The sequence below is a fragment of the Sceloporus undulatus genome, chromosome 2, assembly GCF_019175285.1.
Source record: "Sceloporus undulatus isolate JIND9_A2432 ecotype Alabama chromosome 2, SceUnd_v1.1, whole genome shotgun sequence".
NCBI classification, from domain to species: domain Eukaryota; kingdom Metazoa; phylum Chordata; class Lepidosauria; order Squamata; family Phrynosomatidae; genus Sceloporus; species Sceloporus undulatus.
In genome coordinates, this window is record NC_056523.1 from 20,995,187 (window position 1) to 21,013,501 (window position 18,315).

An 18,315-nucleotide genomic window follows, 5' to 3' on the forward strand; every position below is an offset into this window, starting at 1 on the left:
ATATCAACACTAATATTTAATATAAACACACACATTAAGCAGACCAAAAACACAGCACCCTCCCAAGGCAATAAACAATATCTTGTTCTTTACAACTCATTTAAATGGACTCTGCTCTTCTCTGGCTACCATAATTAATTTTACACATAATATTCCTCCTCTCTAGGTTACACCTATTGTATTTACTATCTGGCAATACAGAAAAAGATTTATTTCTATATATCTAATCTTTAGTTACAATATCCCTCTTTTCCTTCTTTGCATCACTTGTAAAAGTGGCCAGCCGAATTTAAAAACATTTTATAGAGTTTTCTTCTTTTACTAAGCCTCAACTATATTTCTAAATGATCAGCTGAAGTTTTACTTCAGTGCTGAAATGGGGACTGAAACAAAAATTAAGATAAAGCTGGGATTTGGTTTAAAGCCGTCTAACTGGAAGCTGGGCCTCACAGAATATTGAAAGGAAAAATATCCCTTGCTTATTGTCTCTCAATTATAAACTTTTCTGTCTTCAGAAAACAAGTTGCCACTCATGTTAAGGCTCTGAAGGAAAGGAGAGAGAAGCTGAAGGAGTCAAAGAAGATTTGGAGTGCAGAAGCCAGCTGATCAGGTAGGGACTTCCCTCTCTGCCAGGAAGACAATGGAGGAGATACCTGTTCTTTTAATTATTGGAGTGACGGATATGTGACTCTTAGGAACCTCATTCTGTCTGTCCTTAGGATATCATCCACCCCCCAGTTGTCTTCAATCTGGTACCGTCCCGGTACTGTATATTGAATTACAACACTCATTCTTTTCCTAACTGGTATGGGCAAGTGGGAAGTTGTAGTCATCTAATTCGGAGGATCCGGTTAGAGACACTGCCTCCTTTTCTGTTCTTGTGGATAAAAGCAAGGGACAGGGGAATTCCAGGGAACCCTTGTTTATGCGGGGTTTGGTTCCAAGATCCCCGTGTTATAAAAAATCCATGGATGCTCAGTCCCTTAAATATAATGACTATATAAAAAAATGGACAAATCAAGGTTTGATACTTGAAATTTCATACGTTTTTTTGGAACTTTTCAACCGGGGATGCTTGCATCCATGTCCAGTCCAAAAATCCGTGTATACAGAAGGGCCGAGTGTATCAACCATAAAATTGACTCTCTTAAGGAAAATGGGCATATTAAATAATGATTCCTACAGTACAGTTAGATGACCGGCCAAAAAGGTGTGGAGTGGTGTGAACTGCTTGGGCCTATAACTCTGAATCAGGATTCGAAACCCCCGGTTTGAGACCATGGAAACTCACAAGGGACCTGGGCGGTCACACACTCACAGCCCCAGGAAACCCGTAGGTTCCCACAAAAGAAGAAATGACTGAAAGCACATCAACACCAGCAAAGTACAGTTGACCTGAGCTTTGGCCCATGCTAAGTTTTAAAACACCCCGGGATTGCCGCACCGTTTTATCAACCCTCCAAATGTTTATCCTGATTCTCTGGCTTGTTACAACAAATAAACCAGTTGGCTCCACGACAAATGGAGCTTGTCCATAACTATGTTCTTATGCGTGCATTTCCATCATCCAGAGCCCCCCCCCCCCCCCCATTTCTTGCATTCTGGATCATGGCACCGAAGCACATACGGACCCCCACCACCTCACCCCCCCCACCCCCCTGTGTCAGTCAGGTCTTTCAACCCAGCCGCTAATGGGGTGGTGGGACCCTGAATGCCATAGCACTGCACAAGCATAAGCAGCTACCCAACCTATGATACCCAACTGTACAGCAGGCCTTCAATGTGGGACCCCCCGAGCGTTTAATGTGGGGGAGCAAATCACACACCTTGCTTGTATTAATATCGAATAATTAGCTATATATGGACACCTACACATTAACTATGTATTTAGGATCAGCACGCAGACCCCCACGCCTACTCGTTGTTTAGCATAAAAAGCCCTAATGGTCCCCCTAGCAACCTTTGAGACTCCAACCTGGGAAGAAGCACGCCCATTTCTGGCATAAATTTCTTAATTTGATGAGCAGTTGTCTCAAAGGTACTATCACTAGAAGTTTTCCCACCTGCGCTTTACACTATGAAAATAACATACGGTTCCATTGCTCCTCACTCTCAGGTGACCTGCAGTCGTCACCGCCCCCATCCCCCCCCCACGCAACACGATGCCTATATCCCGTCTCAGGGTCCCCATGCACCAGTAATGAGAACATCAAGATTTTTTCAACCATGTGAAACAGCCATTTTTCCCAATTTCGTTAGCCAATCCAATTGATTGGCTTGATTTCGCAAGCCAATCACTGCTGCTAACGAAATTCAAAATTCGCGCCAAAGCTAACCCTAACCGTTAGCCCTGGAAATCCCTGGAAAGCCAGTAGATGCACTTTGCATCATTTGAATTTCGCGCCGAAAAGAATTTCGTAACCCAAAAAATCTTTCGTAACCCGAAACAGTTTTTTCCAAGCCGCGAATTTCGTATCCCGAAAAATTCGTAACCCGATCATTTCGTATCCCGGGGTACCAGTGTAGATGACTAAGGCTCAGAGGTTTTGGCTAAGTTTTCCCAGTGAGCTGATATTTAAGACCTTATTCTAGTCCTCTGTTAAATATGTTCTCTTTATTTCCTACTTTTATTTCTAAGCCTTGCTTTAAGCAATATTTTGTAGCATAACAAGTGTTAAGACTGATCTTCTGTCTCTTCTTCCCCTACCTTCCTCAGGACATCAGGACCATTTTGAGCCGGTAGGTAATTCCTCTTCAGACTTGGTCACTTTTATTGTAGTTGGAATAGTCTAACAATAGTTTTTGAATAGGGAGTTCGACCCAAAGATATAAGCCTGACCTCTTGCTCTGCCATTGTCAATGCCATTCATTCCTTTGGATGGTGAGAAGGGCCAGGAGTATGCCTGACAACCTACTGCCCTCCACCTGTTTTGGATTATGACTCCATAATGCATAACCATGGTGGTTACTGTAATCCAAAATATCAATAGAAAACCAGCTTGTATGTATCTATCAGTAGTATTGCATAGCTATGTGAAAAAAGGACAAGAAAGATTGCCTTTTTCAATTTTGCAAGATCAATTTAAACTGCCTCTTATCAACTAAATGACATTATCTACTACTGAAATGTGTGTTACAATCCAGATTTGGCCTTGCAGCTTTAAGTGCATTGCATCGCAAGGTTCCCATAAATATGAGAGACATTAATTGAGGCCAATCAAGTATCCCAACCAACAATTTATATAAATTGTATAAACAATATATATAAATTTCTGTTACCTATAAATAAATATGATATGATATGCAAGGTTTACAGCAAGAATGGAATAGAGAATTAGAATATCTGACTCATTAATGGCCATCGGTTTTAGCATCTATAACTGATATGGCTATAGTTCTCCAATTATGTCTTATTCAGCAGAAATTGCTCTTTCGTATATATAGATTGCCACAATGTCTGTTGAAGAAAGTGCTTTCTAAATCAATAGATTGTTGGAGATTTAATAGTGCTAGTGCTTCCTTAACATTTATGCTTTTGAGTTGTTCCATAATAGCTACATTTTGAGAGGAAGTAATCACACAACTAAATTTGGTTTTAGAAAGTTCCTTGATTCAGGAACATGCATGCTGTTTTGAATTATTTACCTGTTTCTAGTAAATTAACAAATAGCCAATGGAAGTGTTTTTTTCACACCCTTTTGACTGCTAAAAGATTGACATTTTGTTACTGGAAAGATAATTTTCCTCCACTTGTGATCCAATGGATAGAAGATCTAAGAACCTTTGTAACATTTGAAAGAATGATAGAATCATACAGTTGGAAGAGTACACAAGGGCCATCCAGTCCAACCCCTGATGTGTAGACAAAATTTACAGATGGGTTTATATTTTGATATTTGGTCAGCAAATAATGTGGTTATTTTTCTTCCTTTTGTGTTTTTATTTTCCTGCTTTTGTTATGCTGGAACATTTTTGTATATATAAGAGATCCATTTTGAATGTAAATAAAATATTAATAATTTAAAAAAATCTGAGCTGCCACTTAGAAATACTTTGCTTCCCCTTTACAACCTAGGAGGACAGAGGTGCAACCCTGGGATCTTAGTACTGTTCCCACAGTTTATGCAGATGGGGGTGGGGAGGGGCGGACAGAGGCCACCCTTTTCTCCCCCAGATCGTGGCTGCACCAGCCAAATAGCGTTGCAGCGATGCACCATGAAAAAGGAACTGCGAAATGCGGCTCCTTTCTCCGCCGCTGCTGAGGTGCCATTAACACCCTGGAATGGCGCGGTGACATCCCTTGTACACTGCACCCTTTGGACGTGACGCATGAGGCATGTCATCGACGCATGTGCGTCTGAACACTAGCGTGCCAAGATGGCGCCCATACAGCACGGTAGGGCTCAGGAGCATGCGGACACTCTGCTCTCCCGAACCCTAATTTTGGCCCCATAGTGCCAGTCTGTACCGGACCTATGTTACCTATGATGTCTTGGGTCAGGGGATAGTAGCAGAGTCAAAAATACATAGCCTTCCTAAGACTGTTCTTTCTCTTTGATTTGGGATCGTCAGAGAAAGAGGTCCAAAACATACTGCAGAAATAACCTAGTTTGAGACTGCTTTAACTGCCCTGGCTCAGTGCTAGGGAATTCTGGGAACTGTAGTTTTGTGAGACATTTAGCCTTCTTTGTTAGAGAACTCTGGTGCCACAATAAACTACAATTCCCATGATGGCTGGGAGATTCTGGGAACTTTTGGCCAAAAAGAACATTTCCAAGATCTCACATGAGTGTAATTGAAATAAAATCCTCTTTCCACTCAGCCTCTGCTGTCCTTAGACTCTTCCTGCTGCCTCTGTGGTGCCCATACCCTTAATCACCTCCCTTCCCAATCCTGGCAATCCCATTTGCCAACCAACCCCATTTGCTCTGCCTTCCTATTCCAAAGCCAGATACATAGCTTTGCCCAGTACCAAATAAATAATTCACACCTCTCCTTGCACTGGACTTTCCCATAAGGATGTTCATGAATATTCTGTGGCATCACATCATCTGACTTTGACTTTGAAATGGTGAGGTTTGAGATTGTAGTGTTAAGCCTTTAAATTGCACAGATTGCAAAATGTTGACTGCAGTGTCATATTTACATATTTTCCATTGTAGATGTAAGGATGGACAGCAGCCTCGATTGGCTGAAGTTTCTTCCTCTCCGACTGAGCTGGAGAAGAAGCTTGGACATTTCAGTCTGAAAAATATAGTTATCAAGGAAGCCCTGGATAAATGTCGAGGTAACAAGACAGGCAAATGAAACTTCTTGATCATTTAAAGTATTCAGGAATTCCGTCACATTTGCTGTTTTTGAGAAAAGGGGAACAGAATGTTTGGATTCTCTTTTGTTCAAGGTCCAATAGTATATAATACTGTCTCTCTGAGCATTCTGTGTTCTCTTTGAAAGAAAGAAAGTGTTCGAGTCCTGAACCAATTCAAGGTATGACCACTACAAAAACTGGAATGGGGGAGAAAAAGGATTTTAGCAGTAGGGAGAAAGAATGGGATGGATGGATGGATGGATGGATGGATGGATGGATGGATGGAGAAAACAAACAAAATGGTTTTGGGATAAGATGTAAAGAAACATAAAAAACTGTGAAAAGCTCTGTGGTACATTGTAGCACCAGGTTAACTTCTTATTTCCTGGATTCCTAAATCCACTATTTCTAGAACTTATCTTTTGCAACAGATTTGGCAAATTCCTCCTTTTCGTAGGCTTGTTCATGTGTGCGTGCCTTCAAGTTGCCTGTCGACTTAAGACAATCTAATACATTTCATAGGGTTTTCTGAAGAAGGAATACTCAGAGATGGCTTTGCTAGTTCCTTCTTCTGAAAGATGGCCTACAGCACCTTGTATTCTTGGTGGCCTCCCATCCCTGTACTGACCAGGATTGACCCTGCTTACCTTTCAAGGTCAAGGGAGTTCAGTGGTCATTCTGCTCATAGGAATTTCATTGTGCTATATATGTGTGTATGCAGGGATCTATGTCTTCCATTATTTATTTTTATTATTTATTGACTTTATACTCCACCTTTCTCCTGGGGTGATTGCCAAAATGATTTCCAGTAATTTAAAACAAGATTAAGTGAAAATTGTATTTTCTCTCTCTCTGGCTTTACTTCGCAAACGAAAAATGTATTTTACAAAAGTTAAAAAAGAATCAAATAACAGTATTATTTTTTAAAAAGAAAACATGGTAAAAATAGTTTAAAATACATTTAAATAATAATTGCTGATAAAAAACAGCAGCTTAACATATCATCTCTCACACACTACTGCTACATAATTGAAGTCTCAAAGGCCTTTCTGAATAAATTATATTATCTTTCCCATCAGCAGGCAGAATATTTTCTGTGCTAGAATATTTCTACTAATTTAGCTGCTCTGTGGTTTCTAAGTTTTCCCCATTGAGTCCTTATACATTTTTCCAAGTTTGTCTTGCAGCCATGAGGGCAAGCAACTTGAAAGATGAAAGCCAAGATTACTGGCATCCTAAATGCTACTCTAAACACTAGATGCTGTAGCCGATGGGATATTTTCCCTTCTTTCACATTTCCCATTAAATTTCTGAGTGAAGCTGTTTTATGTAAGATAAAGTGCTGCTTATAGTTCTCTTATTTCCTCCTTAAAAAATGGGAGCTGCTATTTCATTTCTCTTCCTGTTCAACAGCATTGAATAGAGAGATTCCTGACTCTTTTTCTTCTTTCCCTTTAGAGACTATGATATCAGAATTAGCAAAAGCAAGGTCAATGGAAACTTCAGCTAAAATGGGTGAGTTCGCTTGTTGCAGGAATAAGAACAATATTTATTTGGGCCTCTCATTCAGTTTCAAGAAACCCCTTAACACAGTGTAGCAAGGGGAAGTAAGAATAGTGACCACATCCTGGAAGGAAACAGTTGCACATGAAGCTAGGAGGGCCATAGGCACTTCTGTCACTAGACTCTCCTATCTACTATACATACTCGACTATAAATCAACCTCATGTATAAGTCAAGAGCAAGTTTGGGGGCCAAAGTTTTGGATTTTGATATGACCCATGGATAAGTTGAAAGTAAAACTTAGGGCATGTAACACAAGATGTAAAGGACGAAGCAAAGGAAAAGAACACCAAAGAATTTATAAGATTTGGGAAGGCATAACTATTTCTGTTCACCCTAAAGACTGCATAGATGACAGAGTACAGGGGACTAGTGCTTCTTTTAGGTGATCTTTGGGCAGACTAAGCCAATGGCTTTTGCCACTCTACCCAGAGAAGAGGAGAATTCCTTTTTTGATCAGAGTTAAATTATAGTACAGTACTTACATTGACCCATGGGATAAGTCAACCCAGGTTTTTGGGGTCCATTTTTAAAAATAACATTAGGCTTATACATAGGTACCATCAATGCCTTCAAAGAGGGGAAGAACCAGTCTCTGTGCAGTTCTTCATGGTGAGAGCAAATAAGGAGAGGCAGACTGCTCTTGAACAGTTTCTTAGGACCTGGAGTTTTGGGAAGCTGTCCCAAAGGTTTCTGCTAGTTTCACTGAAATCTTACAAATCTCCCTGTTGAGGAGTAGGGGAGACTGAGGATGCTCACTGTCAACTTTACCCACTACTATTGCTGTCAGTTCAGAACTCTTTAAGTATTGTACCACATTGGCCATTGTGAATGGTCTAAATAAAGCCACTCGCCCACTCCACCAGGCCAACAATGGATTTCTGTTAGCTTCTTGTGTCAGATTGCAAATTTGGAGAGTTGAAATTGGAGCCTAGCCAGTTGAATTTGGGTCAGATAACAAGCATTTTCTCTTGTTCTTCACTTAATAATTTCTTTTAAAAACTATTTTTATTTACATAATCAGAAGTTGGTATTATTAATATAAATATAGTTAGAACCCCGGTTCCAGTAACCAACTACAAAACACAAAATCAAGTCTGTGTACAGTATTAGTCTAAAATGGGCATTTCTTAGAAACCCTATTCTTGCTTTTGTTGGCATTTTCTAGATAGTTTAATAAAAATCTTGACCTTCCTTGTGGTTGAGCATTCCTGACTGAGCTTTTTGTTTTTCCTCAGCAAGCATTACTCTGGATCCTAAGTCGGCTCATCCTCTTCTTGTGGTGAGCGAATGTAAGAAAAGCGTGAAACGCGGAGAGATGGTTCAACCGCTGCCCAACAACCCTGAGAGATTTGATGCCACTCTTATTCTGCTGGGTTGTGAAAGATTTGCCTCAGGGATCCACTACTGGGAGGTTGAAGTGGGCGACGGGCAAAACTGGGCTCTTGGTGTTGCCAAGGAATCCATCAAGAGGAAGGGACCTGTTGTCACTTGCCCAGAGGAAGGGATTTGGGCCTTAGGGCTCTGTGGAGATGAATACAAAGCTTTCACGTCTTCTGATACACGTCTGACCCTAGATGAAGCCCCTGAGAAAATCCAAGTATTTGTGCATTACGAGAGAGGATGGGTGGCATTTTTTGATGCTGACTACATGTCCCTCATTTTTATTTTCCGGTCAGCCAATTTTGGAGGAGAGAAAATCTGCCCTTTCTTTAAAGTGTGGGGTTTAACTACAGTGCTTAGAATGCTTCCCTGAAACACTCTACCTGAAGTGAGCCGGCCTGTTTAGTATCTGCAGTTCCATGTGTGCATAATTTCGAACAGAAACTCTGCTATGGCACAAAATTTTGATTTTAGAGAGACCTTTTTAAAAAAAAAATGTTTGGATCTCATCTTTTTGCTCCATGAACAGAAGTAACTTCCACTGAAGTTAAGTTGAGATGAGCTTACACTAAGGGGCTGTTCAGACAGGTAGCTGAATCCCACTCCTTTTTCCTTCAGATTGGGGCCATGGCAACCATATGCCGCAGCCTCCGGAAGGAGCAAAAAGAAGCTGCAAAAAGCTGCTTCTTTTTGCTCCCTGGAAGGGGCGTCATAGGCACGGTGGCGCACCATGGTGATGCCCCTCTAGCGCTGCATTGTTTGATCACTGTACCGGAGGTGCATTGTCATGGTACATGCCGTGTAGACCAGCACACGCCACAATGATGCCCTACTGACAGCAGTAGGGCCTTGACCATGCGGGCACTCAGCCCTCACCATGCCCCCAGACGAGCACTTTTCGCCAAAGTCCCCTACTGTGATGGTTATTCTTCCACGAATGGGAGCTTGTGTTTATGGAGCCAGAAGTTACGATCTAAGCTAAAGACTTTTAAAATAAGTAAAGGAGCAAGTTTCTTCCTTCACCAATTGTATGTTTATTTATTTTTTAAAGCCAAGTGTATATAATGTAAGAGAGACTCGTTTGCATCATTATCAACATTTCATTGTAGGCTAATACAATGAATAATAGTATTTCTTTACACTGCAATCTGGTATTACCTCAACAAACAATCATCCTTCTGTTTAACCTACACTTTTTAGAACAAACTGTTTTGATGTGTTTCACCTTTAGTTGCACCTGGAGCAGAGGAAAAGGGATTCTGATATCAGGAATTAGTTGTTGTTGTATGCCTTCTACTCATTACTGACTTATTGCAACCTGAAGGTGGCCCTATTATACGGTTTTCTTGGCAGAATTTGTTCAGGAGGAGTGGTCCTTAACTTCTTCTGAGACTAAGAGACTGTGACTTGTCTAAGGTCATCCACTGGGTTTCCATGGCTGAGTGAGGATTCCAACCCTGATCCTCTCAGTCCTAGTCCAGCACTTAAACCACTACACTGGTTTTCACAATGGAAATACTGCATTTAAAAGAGAGGGGGGATCTATATCTCAGCAATTCATTTCATTCCAAATAATGTTGGGTTTTTTAAATTAATGAAATCATTTTTACACCACTGTGCTACCAATTTTTTTTTAAAATGCTTTCAAAGCTACTTAATGACGACACAGTCCCTGCCTTCAAATTTATCATTCAGAAGCCACAAAATGACAGGAGAAGAGACTGGGAGGAAGAAGAAAAAAATACGTAAATGCAAGTACTAGGTTCTAAGCTGCAGACTTCAGTGCCAGATAAGGGCATGTTCTTGCTAGATTGTTAAAGTCATTGGGGAATGCAACAGATTGCTTCCAGAGACAAAGCCTTTTCTATGATCTCCTCCATCTCTATCCATATTAGCAACTTTAGACATCAGGCTATGCTTTTCTTCTGGCACAATTTCAGTTCTTGATTTTTATTTTTCCTGTCCCACCATATGTCATTGGACTGCATTTTCCAGCAGTCCTGGCTAGCATAGCAAAAGGTGGGAGTTGCAGTCCATCAACACCTGGAGAGTTGTACTTGCCCATCCATTTTGAGAGCAAGGAAGAGAGCTGAAATAAGTTGGGACACCAAATCCTGTACAGATTTGGGGGGGGGGGGGGAATTGGTGAAATAGCCTCATTTCACTTGTGCCAGCTACCCTAATAGATGGTAATGTAGATATTATTCATGACTGGAAAACACACACATGAGAGTCTGAAAGTACCGATGGGGTGCTATTAAGACTGTTATTTTATGTGTACTTACGCTCCTCCAGAATTCAATGGGAATTATGTCAGTGTGCATATGTGTTAGATGGTGGTAATCACTATTTCTAAGATGCCTCAATAGCTAGGTGGTGTAACTATTTAAAAGAATGCCCCCGGCCTATCAGACTAGGTCTGACTTTCCTCCTTTTTTTATTGTTAGTCTCGAAGATCATGAACAAGCATAATCATTCTTCTTTTTGTAACGTGTCCCTTGGAGGGGGGGGTTGTGGCTTAAGCACATGCTGAACATGCAGAAGTTCCAAGGTTCAATCCCTGGTTACTCTTTGGCAAATCTGGGAAAAATCACATTTTGGGACAAGAGCTGCTAGAATTCCTCAGCTAGCCTGGCCACTGAAAATCCTTATTATACAGTTCTCCTCACCCCCATTTCCTACCAATTTAGATTTGGGGTAGTTGGAACATCCTAATTCCTTGGCAGTCACTTCTCACCTAATGCTGAGCCTTTCTGCAGGAAATGCTTAATGTAGAAATGGCAGGAACTGAACCTTGAGCCTTTTACATAAAAAACAGTTGCTTTATTGCTGAGTTGCCTCTCCTCCCACCTGCACCTTTGCCATTATGCAGTTATTGTTTTTGTAGTATTAATTGTAGAATGTTTTATTTATATTTATTGAAAGTAAATATTTGCTCTCTCTTGTTGCAAAAGACAGGTTTAGATCTAATGGTGGGCCAGGAACATGTGTCCAACCAGGTACAATTGAATTCCAGTCCCCATCATTCCTTAACATTGCCTATGATGATGATGAGCTGATGGGACTTGGAGTCTGGCTGCATTTGGAGGGCTGCATGTTCTTCTCGTCCTAACCTTTGGAGCTTTCGTTATAGTAGAGTAGATTTTGATGGAAAATTAGGGGACACTTTTGTTTTTTATTGTTGTTTTAAAAAAAACACATACATAAAATAGCACAGAAGTTAACCATCAGTCACATGCATCCTTTTTCCGTTCACAGATCTCTTACTGAGACCGTGACTTCCACCCTAGTAGATCTTGATGATTAACTTATGCAGTCATCCTGGCCCTTGTCACACGACTATCTTAATTATAACATATTTTTAAAACATAGTTAGATATCTACTCTCTATATATTAATCTCCTTTACATCTTCAATCTGTAAAACCTGTCAGGCTTTCCCCACAAATTGCTTAGGTATCTTGTAACATTTTTCTAATCATTCACAAAATAACCTAAATCTTTTCCCTTCAGAAGATGAGCTAATTTGTCCATTTCGACCATATCTATTAATCTTATTATCCCATCCTGCACTGTTGGTATTGTATCCTTTTTCTAAATTTGGGCATATATAATCCTGGCTGTGGCTGTCATAGTAAATATAATTCTTGTGTTTGTGCTATTGATTATCTACTGTACTCTAACAAGTACGATTCTGGTTTCATTTGGATCTTAAATGTTAAAATTAGGGGAAGTGTTTTGATTTTAAGAGATACTCAATAGCATAGGCAGTTACCTAGACCAATGATGTGTTCTCCCCTGTTGGAGATCTTACTGCTCAGGCTCCATGTAATGGAGATGCTTTGGCTCTGAATTTCCAGTTTCAGTCAGGCATGTGGATTGTATGGCTTATAGCAGGGATGGGCAATGTGGGTGGTTAGGGGACTATGTTAGCCCCTCTGCATTTTGGCTGACCATTAAAGGCATTGCTGTTTTGTGGATTTTGGATGTTACTGTACTTGGAGAGCCATACACTTAAAAATGATCCCGAATGCCCCCAAGTGCCCTATAGTGGGTTTTAGAGGCATTTTCACTATGCTTTTAGGGCCACTAGGTTAAGAGGCTTTTAACAATGAGAAATGATTGGAAGTACAGTGGTCCCTCCACATTCACTGGGTTTAGGGGTGAAGGACCCCTGTGAATGTGGAAAAACTGCAAATGAAAAAACATAATTCTTTTTACATAAGAGAAGATCTCTCTAGGAATCTCCAGCTCCTCCAGTGCAACTCTGTGGTAAACATCTGCCAGAGGTTGAGCATAGAATCATGCTGGATAATCCAGAAATTCACAGATAAGTGTTTTCTATAGGAACTTCTAGGTTCTCCAGCACAACTCTGTGGTCAGTTTCCAGCAGAATTTCTCTGGAGGACCTAGAGATTCCTAGAGAGAACATATTAAGCAAAGCCTCAAATAAATCCTCAAAAGTCAAAGCCGTAAATGTGGAGAGCCAACTGTAACTAAGGCCATTCCTGGGCCTAAAATGGCCTGGTGAGGGCCAAAAATGACAAAATGGCCCCCTATAGAGCATGCCAGGCAAAATAATTGAAAATGTATTTTTTTAAAAACCTGGGAACCACAAAAAAGATCTCTGGGGTCTGAATATCAGTGGGCTGAATATCCTGATCCCCCCATTATTTTCCTAATGTGAAAAGTGGAGTAGCTGACCTCTTTATCCTAATCCAGTGGTTCCCAAACTCTGGTCCTCTAGATGTTTTGGACTTCAGCTCCCAACATTCCTGACTGTTGGCCAAGCTGATTTGGGCTTCTGGGAGCTGAAATCCCAAATACGTGGAAGCCCAAAGTTTTGGATCCACTGTCCTATTCCAGTCTGTCTGGATTAGATATTGTACTGCTGGAAAAAGAAGGCATGAGAATGCAAAGGCTAAAAAAACACTACGGGTATGCATTTAGCTGGGCCTGCTCCCCAGAGAAAGAAGGCAAATGGAAAAGTTTCAAACAGTAGTCCTTGACTTAATGACTGGATATGGAAAAGTTACTTTTTTTGGACAACTCCCAGGATCCTCCAGCTAGCAAGGCTGTGTCCTGCAGAATCCTGGGGGATTCTGTGAGTAGTCCAAAAATGGAGACACCCATACACGTGCTACAAGCTGCTTTAAGGTTTGTTTCTTTGGGATTGGCTATTTGTTTCTTACAGAATCTGGAAATAATTCAGCTCTTTCTCAGGATGTTTCATAAGAAAGCTTGAGCAGTGAATCAGGCATAGTCTGAGGTCATGCAGAAGTTGCAGTTAGTGAACAATCAAACTTTTTGACCTCAATTGACGAAAGTAGAAATAAGGGAATTTTTCCTGAATTATGGCTCCTGTCAGTATGTGCCCTTACTTGGGAAATACCTTTATTACACATAGTGGGGTGCAGTTCTGAAGAAACATGTATAGGATTGTACTGTAAGCTCATATAGTAACCTTGCAGTTTTGGAAGAGTTTTCTTCTTTGTTTAAGAATTTGTACATATTTTGATTGGGAGAAACACATTTTGTGTCACTGCATTAAAATCTCTTTTGTGAGCTCAGAAGTTTCTTATGTGCTAGCTGTGCAACAGCTTTTCCAGAACTCTCCCCCATCAACTTGTCACCTTGATAAGTTCATACGACATAATTATAAATCTGTGATTCCATTTTAAAAGCAATGTAAGTAATTCTGGAGTGTGGTAGCAGCCCTGGATTACTCAAGACCCCACCCTTTGTGAGGTGAGAGAAGTGTGGGTAAGGAATGGTAGTTGCGGCAGAGTAGAATTTCCTAAGCGGCTGTGTGGCCCACCATCCTTCACATTATTTTCAAAACAGCTTGAATATAAAACTCCTTCCTGAGTAGAGCAACTGGAGGATATGAAGTCAATATGAAATGTTAATGCTAGATCCAAAGGAAAATATCCAAATTCAAAATATGGTAGACTTAATTTTTGGACTGGTACAGTAAAACAAAACAAAACAAACAGCTTCATTTATATGCTGCTTCATACTGAACTAACAGTGTCTAAGTAGTTTACAAAGAGTAAGCTAATTGTCCCCAACAGTCTGGGTACTCATTTCAGCAACCTCAGAAGCTTGCAAGCCTGAGTTGAGTTTGTACAAATTCTTAAAGAAGAAAACTTCCAAAACTGCAAGGTTACTATATGAGCAATCTATAAATCACTTTTGTTGGTAGTGAACATGCAGTCTTATGGTTTTGAGTGAGTGGCTGCAGTATAGGCATTTAACCACTGTGCCACTTAATGTTAAATTGTTTTAATAGTATTTTTGAAATTATTGGAATGTCAGCATTTCAGTTATTGCCCCAAAGTACTGAAACTTTGCCCCTTCAATTGTATTTGGTCACATACTACTGTTAGCGTGAGAGTTTTTGATGCAGTTGGTGAACTCTGCTGATGAAAGGTGTTCCTCACTTTCTCTCCCTCCTTGCAGCTACTTCTAGGACTGTGCAGAAGAGTTATTTATTTTGTAATTTATTTAAAGTATTTCTGTATCACTCAGCCCACAAGAGTTTCTGCTGTGATGAGCAAATAAAAAACAATACAAGGAAAAAGCTTTTCTAAAAACACATTAACATTTAGAAACAAACCTGGAATCCGCTGAGTGCCATGTGGAACAGCAGGGTTTTGACTGCCCACCAAAAGCTTAAAAGAGATGGGGCCAGCCTAACGTCCTTGAGTAGGGAGTTCCACAGTCAAGGCACTACTACAGAGAAAGCCTTGTTATAATATGTGTTCCCACCAACCTAACTCTACAGGTTGTTGGGACACACAACAGGGCCACAGTTGAAGATCTCAAATTTCTGACAGGTGGTCTTTCAGATATCTTGATCTCAAGTCATTTAGGGCTCTGTAGGCCTAAATGACTTGCACTTGGAATTCAGCTTGAATTCAGCCATTGTAGTTCTTGCAGGACTGGTATATGGTCTCTAAAATGTACGCCTGGCACCTGTCTGGCTGCTGCATTTTGCACTAGCTGCATCTTCCAAACACTTCATGGGCAGCCTCATGTAGAGCACATTATAGTAGTCTAATCAAGAGGTAACTAAAGCATGAACTACTATGGCCTGATCTGCCTTCCTCAAGAAAGGACACAGCTGGTGCTCCAGCTGAACCTGGACAAAGGCAGTCCTGGCCACCACAACAACCTGGCTTTTCAGGAGTGGCACTGGGTCCAAGATTACTCCTAAGCTACGATCTCTGATCTTTCAGAGGGAGAGCCACTCCATCCAGAACAGGGATTTTAGACCAAATATTGAATATTTTATATATGCATCTATGGCAGCTTAGCCCAGTTCTTATACTGCACATGCACCAAGGCAGATCACAACAGATTTTTATGATTCCCATTATATGACTGGGAAGGCATAATGCCAAGTGTGTGTATGTGATAGTAATCAGCATTCTTATGCCCTGGTGCATACTACTGGTCCTAAACTACATCACCCTTGGGAATCAGCACCACATATATTTAAAATTATTACCTTGAAAACTGTATGTGCTTGTCTTATGCTATGGCCATGGGGCCCAATGAAAAACTATAATGGTCTGACTGGTTGTCCTCACTAAGCTTCTGAGGAAGCTGCTCTCTATTTTTTCATCTACAATGTTGAAATCATGTTTAAAGATACTAAACCTGAAAATGTGGCAGAATTTATTCCAAGAGTACTAAATATATTTTAATGCCACGTAGTTGCTTATTTGTCCTCCTGTTGGGCTCCTGTTACTCCACTCTATTTAGAGGACTAAAGATCTTCCACAGAGATGGTTGGCAATAATTTCATTTTGAGTCTTCCAGGTCCAAGTCCAGTGCTGTTTGCCATTCTGTTCTTTTTGATGATTCATAACACTTTGGCTAATCTTCAACTACAGACACAAATGGCAAGCCATACTAAGAGTTCACTTTTAGCTCTTCCTGCCATTATGTACCTGTCTCATGTATTCCAGCTGTCCCTGTTTAGCAGGGATGGCCCTTATTTTTTGGTTCCTATACCACTAGATTTGAATAGTGAAATTGTGTTGTGACTTTCCTCAGAATTCATCATCCCTTCCTTGAAAATATCAAAGTTGAAGCTCTGAACAGGGAGAGTTGCATCTTTATGTATTCATTTATATTTCACAGGGTCCTTACTGAGCAAATTCTCCAATCGTAACATAAATTGTCAGATTTGCTAATACAGTTCCTCACCCCAAATCTTTTTTTTAAAGGATCTCCACATGGAAAACAGAGCCCAAAAAAAAAAAAGAGTACAGCAGAGGTGAAGTTTTTCCACTTGTAGGATTCTAATTTGGGATTGGTCTTGAAAGGAGTTGCCTTCTAGCAGTGGGCAACCCTAGAAGTATACTAGGGTAGTTGCATGACCCTCAGTGTTGGACTGCAGCACCTACCAGACCTTACCAAAGATTACTTAGGGCTGCTGGGAAATGTAATACAACATTCTGAAGTGCCACACTATTCAGACATTGGGAATAGAGCCAAGCAACAGCTTCTTGGGCTTTACACAGTCTTGAATCTCTGGTGGACATAAAAACTTAATAAGCCTGGGGTACATTGAGAGATCTTTGATCTGTTTCTTACGCTTGGGCAAAGGTTCTCCATCCTTGGTCTCAAATCTATATTATATGTGCTACCAATATATGTATATGAACGCAAAGATATCAAGGAGTGTCCCATTTGCCATTTGACACAAATGACGACCTGAGGGCTGTTTTAAACTTCAAACTCTAGATAGCACAGCCATTGGTGAGAAATCCTACAAGTCACTATCCAAAAACATTTGTAGGGCTGCATCATCCTGCTCTAGACAGCAAGCTGGGAATCCTCTATGAAATAAACATACACTCTTCCCTTCATATTTTCAGATTTGATTAACATGTTTTCTCTAGGAATATCTAGGTCCTCCAGTGCAATTATATGGTCAACTTTAACTACAAATTGCACTGAAAGACCTAGAGATTCCTAGAGGGAACACTTGACTAGGCATTTGTAGCTCCTCCAGCGCGGTTCTATGGTCAGTGTATGTTGGACATTGACCACAGAGTTGTACTGGAGGACATAGAGATAACTAGAGAGTAAAAACATGGTGTTTTTGTTGTTTGCAGTTTTTCCATATCCACAGGGGTTTTGTGCCCCTAACCCTAGCAAATATGGAGGGACAAGTGTACCTGCTTGTTTCATGCTATCATGTGTATTAGAAATGTACTCTGAAAACTGAATATCTCCCCCCCCCCCCCCCCCCCCCAAAGTGGACAGATTTGCAACAAGGAAGATCTGGTGTGAATTAATAGCTTTCCCAGTTTTAATGAAGTCATTAATTATATTTGCTCTTGTTAAATGTGGAATCTTGGGACTAAGGCTTAGTGAACACAGCCAGACTCGTTTCTGATTCAGTATACATCAGGGGTAGTCAACCTATGGCCCGCGAGCTGGATCCGGCCCGGCGAGGCCTTGGGACCGGCCCCAGCCCAGTCCTGCTGCCGATTGCCGCTGGGGCTTTTGGCCTTTTGCGTGAGGGCGCAAAGGCCTTTGGCCTATCAAGAGGAGGCGGGCAAGGGGAGGGCAAGCGGCGGGCAAGTGGGGCAAGGGGGGCAAGCGGCAGGCAATTGTCTATAGAAGCCTCAGAAACATGCATTTATATTAACATTTTTTAAAAATCAGCAAAAATTTTTGCGTGTCCATTTTAAAAAAAAAAAAAAAAGTCCTCCATTTGAAAATTTTGTCCTACATTTGTCCCGGTTTATTTATTTATATAATTATTTATTTTTTGGCTTTGGCCCCCCAGTTGTCTGAGGGACAGCAACCCGGCCCCCGGGTCAAAAAGGTTGCCTACCCTGGAGGATTAGAATTGATGCCATGACATGTACTAGTCTTTGTAAAGTCAGTTTTCTCCTGTTAAAGCAGAAGCCTTCCAGATGTTGTTGGACTGAAGTTTCCAGGATTCTTCAACATTGGCTTTGCTGACTAGAACTGTTAAGACATGCAGTCCATCACCATCTGGAGGGCTGCATGTTTCCAATCTCTATAATAAAGATA

The 18,315-nt window shown here is 40.8% G+C and overlaps 1 protein-coding gene across 1 annotated transcript in view; it reads left to right on the plus strand.

Annotated features, from left to right (window-relative positions):
- Positions 1–13,823, plus strand: part of LOC121920298 (zinc finger protein RFP-like) — a 22,923-nt gene extending 9,100 nt beyond the window's left edge. The window contains exons 2-6 of the mRNA XM_042447429.1: positions 517–597; positions 2,717–2,739; positions 5,163–5,287; positions 6,767–6,823; positions 8,110–13,823. Of these exons, the coding sequence (XP_042303363.1) occupies positions 517–597; positions 2,717–2,739; positions 5,163–5,287; positions 6,767–6,823; positions 8,110–8,627 (804 nt within the window). The 3' untranslated portion in view covers positions 8,628–13,823. The remainder of the gene's footprint in view (positions 1–516; positions 598–2,716; positions 2,740–5,162; positions 5,288–6,766; positions 6,824–8,109) is intronic.
- Positions 13,824–18,315: the final 4,492 nt, after the last annotated feature.